The sequence below is a fragment of the Macadamia integrifolia genome, chromosome 7 (assembly GCF_013358625.1).
Source record: "Macadamia integrifolia cultivar HAES 741 chromosome 7, SCU_Mint_v3, whole genome shotgun sequence".
NCBI lineage: Eukaryota > Viridiplantae > Streptophyta > Magnoliopsida > Proteales > Proteaceae > Macadamia > Macadamia integrifolia.
Genome location: NC_056563.1, coordinates 14,961,237 through 14,979,518, shown reverse-complemented (window position 1 = coordinate 14,979,518; position 18,282 = coordinate 14,961,237). Strand labels below are relative to the sequence as shown.

General features: G+C 38.1%; 1 protein-coding gene across 2 annotated transcripts; it reads left to right on the top strand.

Moving 5' to 3' along the window:
* The first annotated feature begins 348 nt into the window (after window positions 1–348).
* Window positions 349–4,467, top strand: LOC122083526 (root phototropism protein 3-like). Of its 2 annotated transcripts, XM_042651361.1 has the most exons (5): window positions 349–1,085; window positions 1,202–1,271; window positions 1,554–2,828; window positions 3,349–3,905; window positions 4,078–4,467. In XM_042651361.1, exons 1-4 carry the CDS (start codon window positions 973–975, stop codon window positions 3,895–3,897), a joined length of 2,007 nt encoding a protein of 668 aa, XP_042507295.1. In that variant the 5' UTR covers window positions 349–972; the 3' UTR covers window positions 3,898–3,905; window positions 4,078–4,467. The 2 variants fall into 2 exon arrangements, with proteins under 2 accessions (XP_042507295.1, XP_042507294.1); XM_042651360.1 differs by having other exon boundaries at window positions 351–1,085; window positions 3,349–4,467.
* The last annotated feature ends 13,815 nt before the right edge of the window (window positions 4,468–18,282 follow it).

Below are 18,282 nucleotides of genomic sequence, written 5' to 3'. Positions count from 1 at the left end.
GAAACCCTATACATATACTTTGATAAAATACCTATATAGCATGAAAAAAATTTCTTGTGGACTGCTGCCCTCAACCCCTGCATGAACTCGTTAGTTCATAACAATCTTAATAACAAAGTTAAATGCACAAGATAAGCTAACTCCTCCAAACCCCAACACCTTCAGCTTCTTAATGGCTAATTCAGAATAATGCTGCTTATGCAAATGACAAAATACAAGACATTGAAGCAAACATCCTCTATATCATTTGATGATATATAGTAGAGGAGTCAATAATTAGGACCCCCAAAAAAAATTTGCAGGGGATGTAAGCATATAAGGTCAGTAGTAGTTACCTGTTACACCAAGAAAAGGAAAAAAAGGAAGAAAAAAAATAGATGTTACTTACCTGATACACCCAAGAAAAAGGGAAAGGGAAAAATCAGTAGTAGTTAGTTACCTGTCATTGATCCACACTGCACAGTGGCAATTCGTATTTCTGGAGTTCAATCTTCCAGCAATTAATGTAAAGTCCGTAATTCTTCTCACCAAACAAGGAATGTTTGTTGGGATCATAAAACTAACAATTAAAGCAGCAGCAGCAGTAGTAGTAGTAGTAGAAAGAATAGAGAGAAATCCTGTAGAGTGGATAAATTGCATAAAAAGAGAGAAAGAGACGCAAAAGGGAAACAGATGATCAAAAGCTCCATTCTTTATGTAGGAGAAAGTATCAGAAACCTAAAGTAAAAGCAATGCAGTCAAATGAAACCAAAAATTGTGTCGAACCCATTACTCCGCAGCCTGTAAGACTCTTTGAAAATCTAGAACTAACAATCTAAGATAATTCCAAGCAACCCATGTGTTCCATGACTTCTTCTTCTTCATCATCTCCTTTTCTTGCTCTGTTCTTCTGCTGAGTTCTTTGTTCATCATCATCTCTTTCTGGAATTCTCCTTTGAAAGAAACCCACAGTTGGGTTTTCTGGCTTTTATCATGTGGGAAACAGAGAACGAGTCAGTTGGGGGAAGACAGTATGGAGATGGAGTCCTCAGTTCAAGTCAGCATGGAGTAAAGACTAATGGGTTCGAGCGAAGGGATCAATCATGGTAATTTACCTGAAAAAAAAAAAAATTCCATTTTTATTTAGTTTTTACTTGTGAAATCAATACTAAGATTTGAGGTTGTAAGCTCCTAAATCAAGATGGTGTTGTTCTGAAAATAGGTATGTTGCTACTGATATTCCAAGTGACATTCTAGTACAAATTGGAGATGTTAGTTTCCACTTACACAAGGTAATTGATTCTCTACTCTCAAGACAGTTTTCCAAGCTTCTGAAATTGAGATCATAGATTAACTGATAGGTTTGTTTATAATTTGAAATTGGAGATGAACTGATGGTGATTTTTATAATTTAAAATTGGTAAAATATATGGTCCCCCTTCCTTTTTGGGTTTATAATTTTTTCTCCCTTCCTTTTTGTGCACTGGAAGTATCCCCTGCTTTCGAGGAGTGGAAGGATGAACAGAATCATATAGTTTATAATTTTTTCTCCCTTCCTTTTTGTGCACTGGAAGTATCCCCTGCTTTCGAGGAGTGGAAGGATGAACAGAATCATATACGATTCGCGGGATGCAGACCTGAACAAGATAGTAATGGATGATCTTCCAGGTGGAGCTGATGCATTTGAGCTTGCTGCAAAATTCTGCTATGGAATTGCAGTTGATCTCACAGCTGCAAATATCTCAGGCCTTAGATGTGCTGCAGAGTATCTTGAGATGACAGAGGACTTTGAAGAAGGAAACCTCATATTCAAAACTGAAGCCTTTCTGAGTTATGTGGTCTTGTCTTCATGGAGAGACTCCATTCTAGTGTTGAAGAGTTGTGAGCCACTCTCTCCATGGGCAGAAAACCTTCAGATTGTACGTAGGTGCAGCGAATCTATTGCTTGGAAGGCTTGTGCCAACCCAAGAGGTATCAGGTGGGCTTATACAGGAAGACCCACGAAGGTCTCTAGTCCAAGCTGGAATGAGATGAAAGAATCAAGCCCCAATAGGAATCAGCAGGTTCCTCCAGATTGGTGGTTTGAAGATGTTTCAATTCTTAGGATTGACCACTTTGTCAGAGTTGTTACAGCAATCAAGGTGAAGGGAATGAGATTTGAGTTAATTGGAGCAGCAATTATGCATTATGGATCCAAATGGCTGCCAGGATTGATAAAAGAAGGTATGGCAGAGGAAGCAAGTAACAGCAGAGATGGTAATGATACCTGGAGAGGTGGGCTTCACATGATTGTTGTAGGAAATAAAGATGATCCACCTGCAGGTGTTCCTATCAGAGAACAAAGGATGATCATTGAGAGCCTCATTAGCATAATCCCTCCACAGAAGGATAGTGTGACATGTAGTTTCCTTCTTCGGCTTTTAAGAATGGCAAACATGTTGAAGGTTGCACCTGCTCTGGTCACTGAATTGGAGAAACGTGTGGGAATGCAGTTTGAACAGGCTACTTTGCCTGACCTGCTTATTCCTTCATATAACAAGAGTGAGACCTTATATGATGTCGATCTTGTTCATAGGCTTTTGGAACATTTTTTGGTTCAGGAACAAACAGAACCTTTGAGTCCAAGCAGGCAGTCTTTCTCTGAGAATCAAACATATGAAGGGAATCCAAGAAGTAATCCACCCAATGCAAAGATGAGAGTGGCAAGGCTTGTGGATAGTTACCTTACGGAAGTTGCCAGAGATAGAAACCTTTCCTTGACAAAGTTCCAGGTCCTAGCAGAGGCCTTACCTGAATCAGCAAGAACTTGTGATGATGGACTTTATCGTGCAGTTGATTCGTATCTAAAGGTAATTCAAGGTTTTGCTTTCTCTGCACAGTTTTTGTTTTTTTTTTTTTTTTTCTCTTGGCTGTACCTTGAGGTAATTCAAGTCTTGAGTTCCTTATCTGCTGTTAAATTGGTTTAGCCTTTCTGCTCCTATGTAAGGTGATTAATATTTAATGATGAAATTAACATATGATAAACATGAATCCATCGATATCAGATATCAGTGACATAACGAACAAATTAACCATATGGAAAACCAATGCAATGATTTGTATACAGCAGAAGAATTACAAAACAAACAAGCTGACATGATAGAAAACCAATGCCATAATTTGGATAGAACAGAATTCAACAAATTTTAGTACTCTTATCAGTACTATTTCATTGAATAGGGCTCTTGGTAGCAGATACTAATTCATGTGAAGAACTGGTAGTCATATGACCATACAAATATTTAAATACACACAATATATAGGCAGATAAGTCCATTTATCTCTCTCTCTCTCTCTGATTGGATTTTATTTCTCTTTATAAACTCACAGGCTCATCCAACACTCTCTGAACATGAGAGAAAGAGGCTCTGCCGAGTGATGGACTGTCAGAAGCTGTCAATGGATGCTTGCATGCATGCTGCACAAAATGAAAGGCTTCCACTGAGAGTAGTGGTACAGGTCCTATTCTCTGAACAGATAAAGATAAGCAATGCCATAGCAAACAACTCCCTGAAGGAAACTGGAGAATCTCATTACCAGCCAATGATACCGTCTCGCAAGGCCTTGCTTGAAGGGACTCCACAATCCTTCCAAGAGGGATGGGCAACAGCAAAAAAGGACATTAACACACTTAAGTTCGAACTTGATAGCATCAAGACAAAGTACATTGAGCTCCAGAATGAAATGGAAAACTTGCAGAGACAGTTTGATAAGACGCCAAAGCAGAAGCATTCATCAGCATGGAGCACTGGGTGGAAGAAGCTGAGCAAACTCACTAAAATGACAGCTTTAGAGACTCAGGATATTGGGTCACAGATCCCAACATCAACAGAACAGACAAGAAAGGCTACCAGAAGGTGGAGGAATTCTATTTCCTGAACAATGAGGTAGACAGGGTTAATGTTACAGAGAGAGTGATACCACAGAGTTCAATTCTTTGTGTTTCTTAGTTCTTTTTCTTTCATAGTTCAATTCTTTGCGTTTCTTGGTTCTTCTTTTTCTTCCTCTTCTTGGAAAATTCTCTTTGAATAACCATTACTTAAACTGTGTCTGTCAAAGTGGAGATGGCAAAGGAAAAGGGAAGTCTGAAAATGGCATGGATTGAAGTGGTGAGAAGGCAAATGAGCATCAACAAGTTTTCTGTTGCTATGGCTTTAAGTGGGATGGCAGAACATAATTCATATAGCTGACCCCAAGAGTTGAGAGATGCTTCTTTGAGTTTAAATGATTACCATTTCTTCAATTACTGGTTTGAGTTGGGAGAAGTTTGTGAGCTGCATCTGTGTTTGTGTCACCTTTGAGTTTTCTCTACAGCTTCTTATAAATCTTCGAAGCCTAAAGTTCCATGTAATTTTCAATACTCTGTTCCTCATCCAGTAAATCAAACAAATGTGGGATTAGCGAGGAGAAAAGAACATTTGATGAATAATTCATGTTGTCAAGCAATCTTAAGTGATGACTGAAAATCTATGCATAGTATCTATACTAGTATATAGTCAGTTGTTGGAACTTCTCTTTTCACAAATAACATATCTGTTGAGCTCACCACACACCCTTGTATGAGAACTATAAACATTAACAGTAATTGGATGCGACATCTTTAACTTCAAGAAACCATGAGTAATGTGGAATGTGCAAGATAAAAAAGAAGGCTGGTGCCTTCGCCAAAATATACCAAAATAACATTTCATGATAAAATAATAATAATAATAATTTAACAGATAAGTGTAAAGGATTGTACCTTTGCCGTACCACTTGCTTCCATAAATTGTTATCTGACCTCATGAGCTACCACAGAAAAGTAGTACTTTATGATAAGTGTGTGTTATTTCTCTTTTTCCCTCTTGGAAAAACATTTTGGACTGAAGATTCCACATAGATAGCTAATGCTAATTTGGATTATGAATCTGAACAAAAAAATTCATTAACAACTACCAGACTTGTAGTGTTTTCACAGATACCCATATAGATTCTCTGTAATAGTTCCCTGTGCTTATGTTGCTTTGTTGTGCTCCTTGATGTTATAATAGTAGCCACAGTGAGCATGGACATAAGAACTCACTTTCCAATAAGTACATGCTCTTGGATAGTTGAATGTGAATAGCTTTGACTCATCGGAAGATCATGAACCACTTTGCTGTATATCTTCAAGGATTTTTTTTCCAATATGTGTGATTTGGTCACTTTCAGTTAGACTGAAACATTCACAATAAAGGAGTTTGGCATGAAGAGTCAAAGAGGGAAGACTTGGTGGTCTACTTCAGAAATCTGTATATCCTTCTATATATCCTTATGCAATATTTTTGTACCCTATTTCGAATATATAGATAGAAACTTCTATCAATTTATATTTTGGTTAGTTTCAGTAAATTGAAAACCTCTTTCATTTCTGAATTAAAAAGTAATTAATTTTCTTATCTTTGTTTGTTGAAAATATATCTTCTATTTTAAAATCAACTTCAAAAGTTTGTTGTTCTATGTTTTAGGTCTAAACTGAAATTTAAATACTGATGCAACTCTTATTCTCCTTATATCATAATTCCCATTTGTAGGTTCCTTCATCAATAGTTCTTTGACACTCTCATTCCAAATCCATGAGCTTTTGAATTGCTTCATCAATCTGCACATATTCTATGTCCATCAGCTTTCTGCACCTTCTTAAGAGTCAAATCACTCTTCTTAAAAACTTATGAAAGCAGAAGACCAAATATGAAGGGAGAAAAACAAACAACTACCCCAACTGACAGATTAAGTTGAGTCTCCTTGAAATTCAGCTTTGGAAATGGACCTGTTGGAAATAATCCAAAATTTAGATTAAGAAATTATCTGAATCATAGACAAACCCGACATCAGACATGAACACCATATATGGCATCACGAACTTGAAAATACATGAAAAAACTTAAGGGAATGGTGGGGCCAAGTCATGCCATCGGACACTTTCCCTAAGACCATAGACCCCTATGGTGCAAATTGGGAATTTTGAGAATGGCCTCCAATCTAAACCATTCATATAACATCCCCTAATAGTCGTGTACTCGTCTGCTGTACCCCTTTTAGAGTTGGGCTCAATTGAAAAATAACAAAAGCATGAATAGAGAAAAACCAAGAGAAAACAGAAGCTGGGATTGCCTTAAAACTTGTTAACAATTGTTAGATAAATGGGTTGAACATCTTCTCTATTTATAGGAGAAGAAGAGAAACACAAAAGTTGTCTCCAAAATACATGCCCAAGAACCGTATCTTTAGGCATGTCTCCAGTAGGCACACCTATTAATCACTTAGGTGATTATTTGTCAGAGACATAACACTCTAATAAGATTTTTTTAAAATAAAAAATAATATTCCATCTTTAGAACATTAACACTTTTTAGTGGCAAAAATAATTTTTACTTTAATTTTACTATACAACATTTCTTAATTTACACTTTATTGCCAATTAATAGAAACACAAAAAGTACTGTTAACACAAATAATAATTTAGAACAGAAACGTTGTCATATAACCCCTAAATTTAATCACTCATTTTATTTCGACATCATAGTCATAGCTGACTTGCAGAAGCCAATGTGGAACTTTTGGTGCCATTGGTAGTCTGAGCAGATTTGAGGATCCAAATCTGTTAGTTGAGTTTTGTCAATAGGTGACCCCGGCAATGGGCTTTCAGCTGTATGGTTACAGGTTTAGTTTTTAATCTTCTGCTCTTTTCCATAACCAAGGTCCAGACTAAAGTTTTTGGCCACTCATATGTTAACATGATTTAAGCTTTGAACCAGGCCTGGTTGATGGGGATGGAAGTCAAAACATTCAGCTAGAGGCACCCATTTTTTTAAGTAGGGGGAGACGGAAAAACAAATTTTAAATAAAGAAGATGGATTTGATAGTAAGAGAAGAAATTAATCTCTCCTATCCACAATCCTTGGAAGGCCATCCAACAGTAAATTAATGAGGTACATTTATAAATAACTTGTATCTATCAATCCAAACTCGTACAACTCAATGCGCTCACGCAATACCGTGACTGACTTCCAAGCCACTCTTATATGTTTTTTAAGTACGTACAAGACATGGCTTATAATTGTGAACATCTATTCCAAAATCCTGAGCTTCAGAGTGGTGAAGCTATTTCCAATGTCGTAGGCCAATTGCCATACACTACCCGATCGATATAGAACTAAACTCGTCTCTCATTCTTGACTATGGAGCATGTAATAAGGAAAGCAAGTAGAGGAATGGGGATTACCTCGTTGTAGCTTTTCACGCAGAGGAATGAATCTGGTTGCGCTACGCGTCGATCCGCACGAACAGCGACGAACAGAGGATTGTGGCGATCTCACTAGGCAATATTCCACCTTCTAAATCCAAGGATTTAATAGAGATCCTTGGAGATACACACTCTCAATTGGGAGAGACAGAAGAAATTAGGGAGAGAGAGAGTTCTTGAGATTAGGTCAAAAACCTTAATTTGTTTTGTGGCCAAAACACTCTTATTTATAGAGAATTGGTTAGCTAAGGTCCTTAATCCTAGTGGGTATATGATTACCCCAAGTGGGCGACCCACGAAGGAACCGGGTCAGGATCCAGTCCGACCCAAATTAATTAACATCTCCCACTCATCCACGCAGGGCGGAAATACTCAATTGTCCATTCTAGAAGTCTCTTTACCATAGGTGTCTCATTATACAAGAAATGGAGCATGGGACCTAACGAGATAGTACGAATATAGGATTGTTATATCAAGCTTTCATCTATCCAACATAGCACATCACTCACAAATAATCTGGGGTACCCTAAACAATCAAATTACACTAGATTCAGCACTCTCGATGCGCACAATAAGTAGTGTTGACCCTTAAACTTGCAATATGCTCATGACTATGTTAAAACACAAATACAACAAGTTGCCTAGGCAATGAGTCACAAAACAATGGTGCAATTTCGAATAGTTTTCCCTAAGCCCACATGTCAATCCGACTATTCCTAGCCGCTTTCCCAATTATGTCCCACTGGACCGCATCATCCATGATCCTAAGGAGCACGTCAAAGTAGCGTCATTGGGCATCCTCTTCATGACATGGTCTTAGGTACAGGGTATCCATAGGATCAACTCAGTTTGATCCAAGTGGCTTACACGATGACGAAGAAAGGATCCATTCAGTCACTCTCACAAACGATTGTGAAGTACATACAATATGAAATGTATGTTATGGTGCAACTCCCGCTAAGGTGAGCGAGTCACTTATAAAATAAAAAGAACACCATACGAGTTTGGGTTCAGTCGCACTTTCAAGCACCTAACTTGAGTCAATCAGCCCAGTCGCCCCCATGGCGGCTGCCTAAATTCTCACACTCAGCTGTAAATAAGCTACACTGAGATGTGGGATCTCTGTGTTCGATCATAGAAAAAATATCTCATCTTAGTTCTAATTAAGGCGCCACTTAGCTAAAAAGTTGTTTGTTCATCTCGCTCGCTATCTTTAAGCGTCGAGGTGAATTTGGCTCATCTTGCTCGTTGTTTCCAAGCGTTAAGGTGAATCACCTATGTGATTGGGTCAATTCAAGCCTGGTGATATATTTACAAAATAAAATGTGTACATACATAAATCACCCTAAAGAATTATATATCTCATATATAAATTAAATAGTGATAATAATAATGTCTAAATAAAATTTCAAAACTCAAAATATAAATCATCCACATCTAAGTCTTAGATTCCTAACATGAGTAAGGAAAACGTCCCGAGCAATAGGCTTAGTCAATAGATAGCCTTTATGCTACTCGTGGAGATATACTTCAAGACAACTTCCCCTTGTGTAACCATTTCTCGAATGTAGTGATATTTAATGTCAATGTGTTTGGCTTTCCCATGGAACTTGGGGTCCTAAGCGAATGCCAAAGTTGTCGTACTATCACAGTGTATAAGCACCGCATATCCTGAATGAGCGATAAAGCCAAGGCACTATAGGAGCCTCCTCAGCCAAACGACTTCCTAAATGGCTGCTGAGCATGCGATGTAATCAGACTCCATCGTGTATAGGAGATACTAGTCTGCTTCTTACTACTCCAAGATACAGCCCCACCACCTAGGACAAATGTATATCCCGAAGTAGATCTGCACTCATCTCTATCACTAGCCCAGTCAGCATCACTGTATCCTCTCAATTTTAAATCTGAACTAATGTAGGAGAGGGTGAGATCAGTGGTCCCACGAAAGTATCGAAAGATTCTTTTCATTGCCGACCAATGGCGTGGTCCTGGATTACTCTGGTAACAACTAACCATGCAAATTGCAAAACATATATCTGGAAGCGTGCACATCTTCACGTACATCAGACTGCCTATCGTTGCAGCATAGGGTACTTTAGACATTTGATTCTTCTCGTCATCAGTCTTAGGGCACTGGTCAAGGCTCAAAACACTAGCCTTGTCCATGGGAGTGTCAATGGGTTTAGACTTGTCCATATGGAATTGTTCAAGGATCTTCTTTACGTAAGTCTCTTGAGACAAACGAAGAAGATTCCTAAAGCGATTCTTAATGATCTTAATGCCTAACACAAAGTTGGCTTCACCCATGTTCTTCATCTCAAAAGTAGAGGACAACTACTTTTTAGTGGCGACAATTGTGACAATCATCTCCATATCATTCCCATGCAACAGAATGTTGTCAACATATAAGGATAGAATAAGGATACTTTCCTTAGACCATTTCACATACACACAATGGTCCTCTTCAATCATTTCAAAATCAATAGAGGTAATGTCATGATGAAATCTAAAGTACCACTGCCTAGACGATTGTTTAAGGTCATATATAGAATGCTTGAGAAGGCAAACTTTACGCTCTTGTCCTTTGGCATTAAAACCCATTGGTTGATCCATAAAGATCTCTTCGTGTAGTTCTCCATTGAAAAATATAGTTTTAACTTTCATCTAAAAGAGTTCCAAATTTAATTTTACGACAATGACTAGAATGAGGCGAATTGAGGTAATTCTCACCTCTAGGGAGAAAGTCTCATTATAGTCTACACCCTCCTATTGGGAATAGCCCTTCGCCACAAGGCGTGCCTTATACTTGTCAATTGAACCATCCGCCTTGCATTTGACCAAACCAATTTGTTTATAATGGTCTTATGCCCAGGGGGTAGGTCAACCAACTCCCACACCAGATTCTGACTCATGGAACTCAGTTCATCCTCCATAGCAGCTTGCCACCACTTATCCATAACAGGTGAGGAGAGCATCTCTCGCAAAGAAGCGATTTTATCCTCATTCTTTGAAACATAAATGAGAGCTTCCCTTTTAATATCAAAATGAGGAGGGGAATATACCCACGAGTGCTCCTACGTATGAGGGAATCCTAATGATCATCTAATGATACACTCCCACTAGTTGGTACACTCCCACTAGGCTGATGATCAGTCTCACTTTCTCTGGCGATTACAGGATGAGTTAATTCCTCACCCTCGCCAAGAGTAGGTGAGACGCTTTCCTCATCCTCTGTCTCAAAGAGGTTGAGATCCCTTCTAGTGTCACTAATGCTAGGAAAGTTTGTCTCAATAAAGTTGACATCTCGTAACTCTATCTTGGTCATTCCTCCGTCAAGGTGTTCACCATACATAACTTAACCCTTCGAGCTGTCGGAATATCTGATAAAGATGTGTTTTCTAGCTCTAGGGCTGAGTTTCCCAAACTTATGGGAGGTGTTGTGAACATAATCTGTTGATTCCTATAGTTGTATATGCCCTAAATTTGGCTTTGCACCCTTCCATAACTCATAGGGAATTGAAGAAATTGACTGTGAAGACAATTGGTTAGTTAAGGATGTAGGCAGCAGTAAAAAAAAATCCCCCCCAGAAAGATATTGGGAGATCGTCAACCTAACCATATGCAAGAGTGTCATATTCCTCTTCTCTGCTACACCATTTTGCTTCAGAGTATGAGAAATAGTCAACTGCCTACGAACCCCCTTCTCCTCACACAGTTCTTTAAACTGATGAGATAGATACTTGTGTCCCTGGTCAGTGCGAAAAGTTTTTAAGCTCTTACTTTACTAATTCTCAAGCTCTGCCACAAAGTGTTTGAAGCAATCTAATGAATCTAAGAAAATAAGAGGTGCCATGGCGTGCCTTTACATTCATAGGTCCGCAAAAATCTGAGTGCACAAGTTCTAGAGGCTGAGTAGCTCAAACTGCCTTTCCAAACGGCTTTTGATGAGCCTTACTTGCTAGACAGGGCCCATACATAGGGAGGTTAACTTTAGTGAGCGAGCCTAACAGACTTCCTCTAGCTAACCTTGCCGTCTTGTCTTACCCTATGTGTCCCAATCTAGCATACCATGTAATAGATTTGGAATTATCACATGTATTAACTACATAAGAAATAGATGAAGTAGAATCAAGTAAATCTAATTTAAAAAATCCATCAATTAAGGATCCACATCCAACAATAGTACCACTCAAATAAAAATCTAAAGTGCAACATTCAATATGGAAAGAATATCCTAAAGGTAATAATACAGAAACTGAAAGTAGATTATTCTGAATATATGGTGCATAAAGCACATCGTGAAGAAGCAAGGTGTGTTTAGTACATATCTTGAGCTGATAAGTACCAACTCCTCAAACTGCCTCACTAATGTCGTTCCTCATGAACACGTTCTGGGATCCATTCGGAATTCTACGATAATCTACAAAACCCCCTCAATCACGCTATGTGTTTTGTTGCTCATGTATCCACAATCCAATCAGACTGTGTATGGATAACCAAAACATAAGTACAAACAAATGTACAGGGAGAGTGGGATAGAAATGATACCTTCTTTGGCTTAGTGCAATCACGAGTAAAGTACCCCATCTTCTGGCAGTTGTACTATTTGACTTTGGATAAATCTTTCTTTCTACCATGCTTGCCTCTTTTGCGCTTGGCATGTTTGCCTTCTTTTGGCACCTAATTTGAGCCATACCCTGATTTCTTAGTTTGCCCTGTCTTTTACATTTAAACTTGTGCTTGCCTCCTTGGGGGACTAGGGTAGTTACACGATTTGCCTCTTGGCACTCTGCCTCAAGATCCACATGTTGTGTAACATCAACAAAATTCCTATTGATATCATTGTGTGTGAGAACGAGCTTTTTGGGGCTTCAAGAATCTAGTAGTGTCCTAATGACAGTTTGAACTTGCTTCTCATCAGTAAGGGTGGTCTCAGCATCTTTTAGCTTTCAAATCATGTCCTTCACCATCTTAAGGTATTCAGGCATAATGTGCTTAGGGTCCTACTTAGTAGATGTACCTCCGAAGTCAATTTTCAGTTAGTCTCACATGGACTTAGTTGTGGTGTGTTTCTCATAATCACCAATGAGTTCATCGTGCATAGCACTTAACATAATAAAGCGTGTATTGCGATCTTTATTTACCCATTGATTATAGGCTTCCATATCACGATGATGCTAAGTGGTAGTACCCTCAACGGGTGTCCATAGCAATGGTCAAATACTCAAGGTAATTTTGCTCATCGAGTAAATATTGAATTTTTCGATGCCACATGTCATTGTTGGGTTCAGTCAATTTGTCACCCTTGGAAAGGTCCACAACAACATAATTAATGGCCATATCACTACACACAAGAATGTGCAAGGTAAATATTAGGTACACATTAAGAATTTGTTGCAAAAATCTTGATTAAAATAAATGGTTCCTTACTACACACGATGAGACAAAAGATTTCACTAGGCTCATAATCAAATCTCACATGTGTGGGTCAATGACAAAATTTTAATCGATTTTGAACAAATATAAGGAGAATTAGGTATCTCCAATCCATAAAATTATGTCATACAAATGGGTCCAATTGGTACTTAAAGTGGCACGTCGAGGTAGTATAAATGTATGATATGCAGTGCGAGACACTTTTCCTTTACAAGGCTTCTCAAAAAATTAATTACATTATCCCAAAAATAATTACATCCTTTAAAAGTCCTACTACATTAATCTCCTGAGTAGGGAGTGCTACACTTTATATCATGCACGAAGACTACCTCTAACATACATATAGAAATATGCCCACTTAAATTAAGTACCAATTATAATCTCCAACCCAAAATAAAAATAAACATCCATAGGTTAGGGGGTGAAGATTGACCACGCATCCCAACAATTGGAGTGAGTCACAGGTCAATACCGCCTCGAGAGGGTTTGATTTATTATTATTTTTTTTTGTTAACCAAGGTGTCCAAGCTAGCTTACGCACACCTTGACTAATCCTCAGGGAGACTAGTATAACAACCCACTGCCCCATGATCTCTACTTAAATCACAGATGCATAAATAGGGAATCGAACCTGAGACCGTGCGCCTAATCCACACAATCCCCAGTTCGCCCTAACCATCTGGGCAACCTATAGGTGGGTATAGAATAAATAAGAAAACACACTCACACAATGCATACGACAGGGTTCGATCCCACGACGTCCTCCACTGGGTGCTGGCTCCACAAGCCGAAGCTACCACCACTAAGTTATCCTAGTATTCGTGGGTTTGATTTAATACACATACATACATGCTAAACACATTAAAGCAGTGAATCATATACAAAATAAAATCAATCACATAGCGAAGCATCATAAAATATATCACATAAAGTACCCTCCAAATATGACCTTAGTCATTAAAGGGCAAGAACATAATTTTAGGTAGGGTGGCACAAACCCAAACCCTAAAATACATCAAAATATTTTTCTTTGTTACCCTAAAATACATCAAAATAAACCCTTAATCACAACCAATATTTTTCAATACTTGTCGATCTAAATATCTTAAAGCAAGAAACATAAAACATGGTTTATATGATGATCATTATCACAAAAGAAAAAAAAATGTCACCATAAGCATCCATGACATAATATATGCTATAATGATAAAAAACCATCATATAAAGCCCACCAAATATGTTCTAAGTCATTAAGGGAAACAAAAAATATTATTTTGGGATAGGGTTACATATACAAAAAAGAAAAAAATGAAGTGTTCAATGCCAATCCACTCCCCAATCAATGTGATCCAATCAAATCCGATCCGTTCGGATTGAATTCTTGAACAACAGTATGGATTTGTCTTCTTTGCTTTGACATAAGCAAACAAAAAATAATAATGAAAAAAAAAAAACCATTGCTTTTATTTTTTTTATAATAAACAAAAGAAGAATCACTTAATAATTACAATACCAAGTAATATTCATGAACAATACTCAAACTCTTATCCTTTTCTTTTATTTAGAACAATAGTTCAGATGGCCAAGAGCTCGCTTAGCATACGAGAGGGACGTTGATCGATACCCCACATCTTAATTCCATTGATCTATTTTAATTCGGATATTCCTATTTTCATAAGTGTTGCCGCCACAGGTTCACTACCAAAGTCGATATGTCGTCACCGTCGTTGTTGCTATTATTGCCAGGTACACCAAGTAAACTACAGTCATGTCATGCACGAAACGCAATCGATTAGGTCTCAAATACGATTTACAACGATAAGCGATTATGCACAATGAGCCATGAACACAACCAAATAACCTAGATCTGATGCCAATGTAATAAGGAGAGCAAGTAAAGGAACGGGGATTACCTCAATGTAGCTTTTCACGCAGCGGAATGGATCTGACTGTGCTACGCTTTGATCCACATGAATAACGATAAACAAAGGATTGTGGTGATCTCACTAGGCAATATTCCACCCTCCAAATCCAAGGATTGCAATGGAGAAGTTTGGAGACACACACTCTCAATTGTGAGAGACATAAAAGAATAGAGAGAGAGTGAGCTCTTGAGATTAGGTCAGAAACCTTAATTTGCTTTGTGGCCAAAGGTCCAAAACCCTCTTATTTACAGAGAATTGGTCAGCTAGAGTTCCTAATCCTAGTGGGTCTATGATTTTCTCAAGTGAGTGACCCACGAAGGAACCTAATCAGGCTCAATCCGACCCAAATTAATTAACAGAGTGCATTCACTACATCAAATTGACCAACAACCGATCATTCTCAAATCTCTGCTTAGCATGCGTTCGGAGAGAGCTGGAATAACAATAGAGACAGATAGCATTTAGACTATTCAATCCAAAGGGCCAAACCTACTCGATCTCGACCACTTGCAACGTACAACTGCACTTCCCTTCTCTTTTCTCTAGGATTTAGATTTGGGAATTTTTGTACTTAGTTATCCTGAATAGAAAATCCACCAAATGGTACTACTGTACTAATACTACACCTAAAATCATACAACACAACCATTGGGCTTTGCTGAGCTTGCAATGTCCATAATTGAAAATGTTGCTTCATGTACTCCATCAAGCAGTTTCCTCCTCTTAGTTGGGCCACCTGACCTAGCAACTTCTTCTTCCTTTTCCTTCTCGTGGCTTATGATTTCACTAGGGGAATGATCGGTGCTAGCTACCTCATCATCTTCTTCACCACCATCAGTATCTTCGTATTCATCATCGGAGTGCAGTAAAGCATTGAGTGTATCCTTCCTCTTTACATTGAGTTCTTATGTGTCTTCACGCATTTCACTTCTACCATCACTCTCATGATTCTCATCCAATCCATCTGAAACAACATACCTAGGATGATAGATTGGATCCTCATTGCCTGTCAGTTCTTCTTATATTCCTTTAGCATCATTGAAAATGTTCGTACCTTCATAGGATATGTTCGAACCATCATTGGATTAGACACGTTCATACCTTTATAGGATATATTTGTACCATCATAGGATATGTTCATACCATCATAGAATATGTTCGTATCATCATAGGGTATGTTCGTACTTTCATTGGTTATGTTCATATCTTCATTTGATATTTCCGTACCTTCTTTGGATATGTTCGTACCGTTATAGGATAAGTTTGTATCTTTAGTGGAATTGCTCGTAACATCGAAAGATATGTTCGAACTATTATAAATTACGGTCGCACCTTCAATGCATGTGTTCATCCCATCATCGGATTTGTTCCTACATTCAAAAGATATGTTCGTACCAAAATAAGATAAGATAGTACCTTCAATGCATATGTTTGACCATTATTGGATTTCTCCTGTCCTTTATTGAATAGTTTGTACCTTCATTGGATATGCTCGTACCAATATAAGATAAGATCGTAGCTTCAATGCATATGTTTGAACCATCATAGGATATGTTCGTACCTTCATAAGGTAGACAACCAATCTTGCCACCCACCCCAACAAAGAAGACAAACAGGGAATGATCAAGGTTCATACTTTATATTGGAGGAGAATCTTGGCCATTTGTGGTGACCCGAGCCCAGCAGTTATCCGAAACCCTATTCCAACCCGAAACCGTAATCCTACCCGGGACCTTTTCATAGAAAAATCTACCCGATCTTGTGGAACATGATATTATCGTACTATATACGTAAGAATCGATTCTAAGTACTCTCTAATGATATAAGAATGACATGAATAAGAATTACCAGAACACCCCCAGTTTGCAATAGGCCAAAAAATCATTTCTTGCAAATCTTGAATTTTTATGAGCAACAAATGAGCTCGAAGGTCATCCCATTGAATAGTGCTTGGAAAGACGATTCCAATATATCTCACTCAAAAATTGGACCACTAATCTCCCAGAATCACTGCCAGAAGTCATAATAGGGCAGACCAGACCTATTTTGCCTCAGATCCTTCCCGGACCCACCAGATTTTTGGTAGGCCCGATAGTTTCCCAAATTTTTTTACTTGATTTAACCTCAGACCCGTTGAATGCTGCATTTTTTGGGTGATGGGTCTGCCAAACCTTTTTTCGTAGGTCCATCAAAATTCGTGCTAATAGGTAAAAAAGCCTATAAATAGCACCCCATTTTTCACTTTTAAAGTGTGAAAGGAATATCGGAGTGACCCCCCACCTATGTTATGATTGCATGTCCATTCCCTTGTGAGAGAGCCAAGTGTGGAGAAAATGTTTCATTCCCCAATCATTAGCCTCTCTTGCCATTTTTTGTATATTTCTTCACCCAATTAATAGCCCACCATTTCCATTTTTTGCCTATTCATTCATTCCAACCATGGCTGGCCTAAGAGAAAGGTCCTAGCCTCACGTCCAACCCAAGGCCAAAACTCTACCCTATTGGGTTCGGATTTTACTTTTGCACATCAAATTATGTAAAAACTTTTGAAGATTCTCGAGAAGTGTGCCAAATTTTTTAGGTGTCATCGAAGGCCTAGATTCTCAAAAGAAGAGGAGCAAGGGGTTGAGATCATTCCCACCTGAGTCGGGAGCCTTCATCAAAATCATGTGCATATCAACAAGGGCCACCCCTCTTGACCCAAAACGAGGTCAAGTTCAGGTATAATTTCTCAACAAAGTAGGGATATAGACTTTTTACTTGAGAAAATATTTATGTAATCTTGTACATTAATTACTTAGTAATGCATATGGTATAGGATATGTTAGGAATATTCATATTTAAGTACCTAATAGGCGGTTCAACCGGGTGAAGTGGGTGTCTAACACCTTCTCAACTTCATAAACTAACTCTTACCCTAATCGCTGGGTCAGAGTGAGTCTATCTCGGGTCCGTTCCTATGGAACGGGCCCACACCTTGGGTCCTAGGCATCCTAGGTGGCGACTCCGATTTTCATGATTCCTAATCCTTGAATTTTCCATTTTTTATTGAACCAACAATGAAATTAACCCCAAACCGCTTCAAAAAAAAAAAAGGGAAGGGATGAAACCCCAAATAAATGGTCCATTACCCTTACAGTATGTCCGTACCATCATATGATATGTTTGTATCTTCATTGGATATGTTCATATCTTTTGATATTTTTGTACCTTCATTGGATATGTTCGTAATATTATATTATAGGATAAGTTTGTACCTTTAGTAGATATGTTCGTAACATCAAAAGATATGTTTGTACCATCATAAATATGTTTGTACCTTCTTTGATATGTCCGTACCTTTATAGGATATTCTGTACGTTTATTGGATATGATCATACCAATGTAGGATAAGAATGTAGCATAATTGGAATTGTTCGTACCAGGATATGTTTTTACTATCATTGGATTTCTTCGTTCATTCGTAAGATATGTACATATCATCATAAGATATGTTCGAACCTTCGTAGGATATGTTCGTATCATATACATTCATACCTTTGTAGGATATATTCGTACCATCATAGGTTATGCTCATACTTTCGTAGGATATGTTTGTATCATCAAAGGATATGTCTATACATTCATTAGATATGT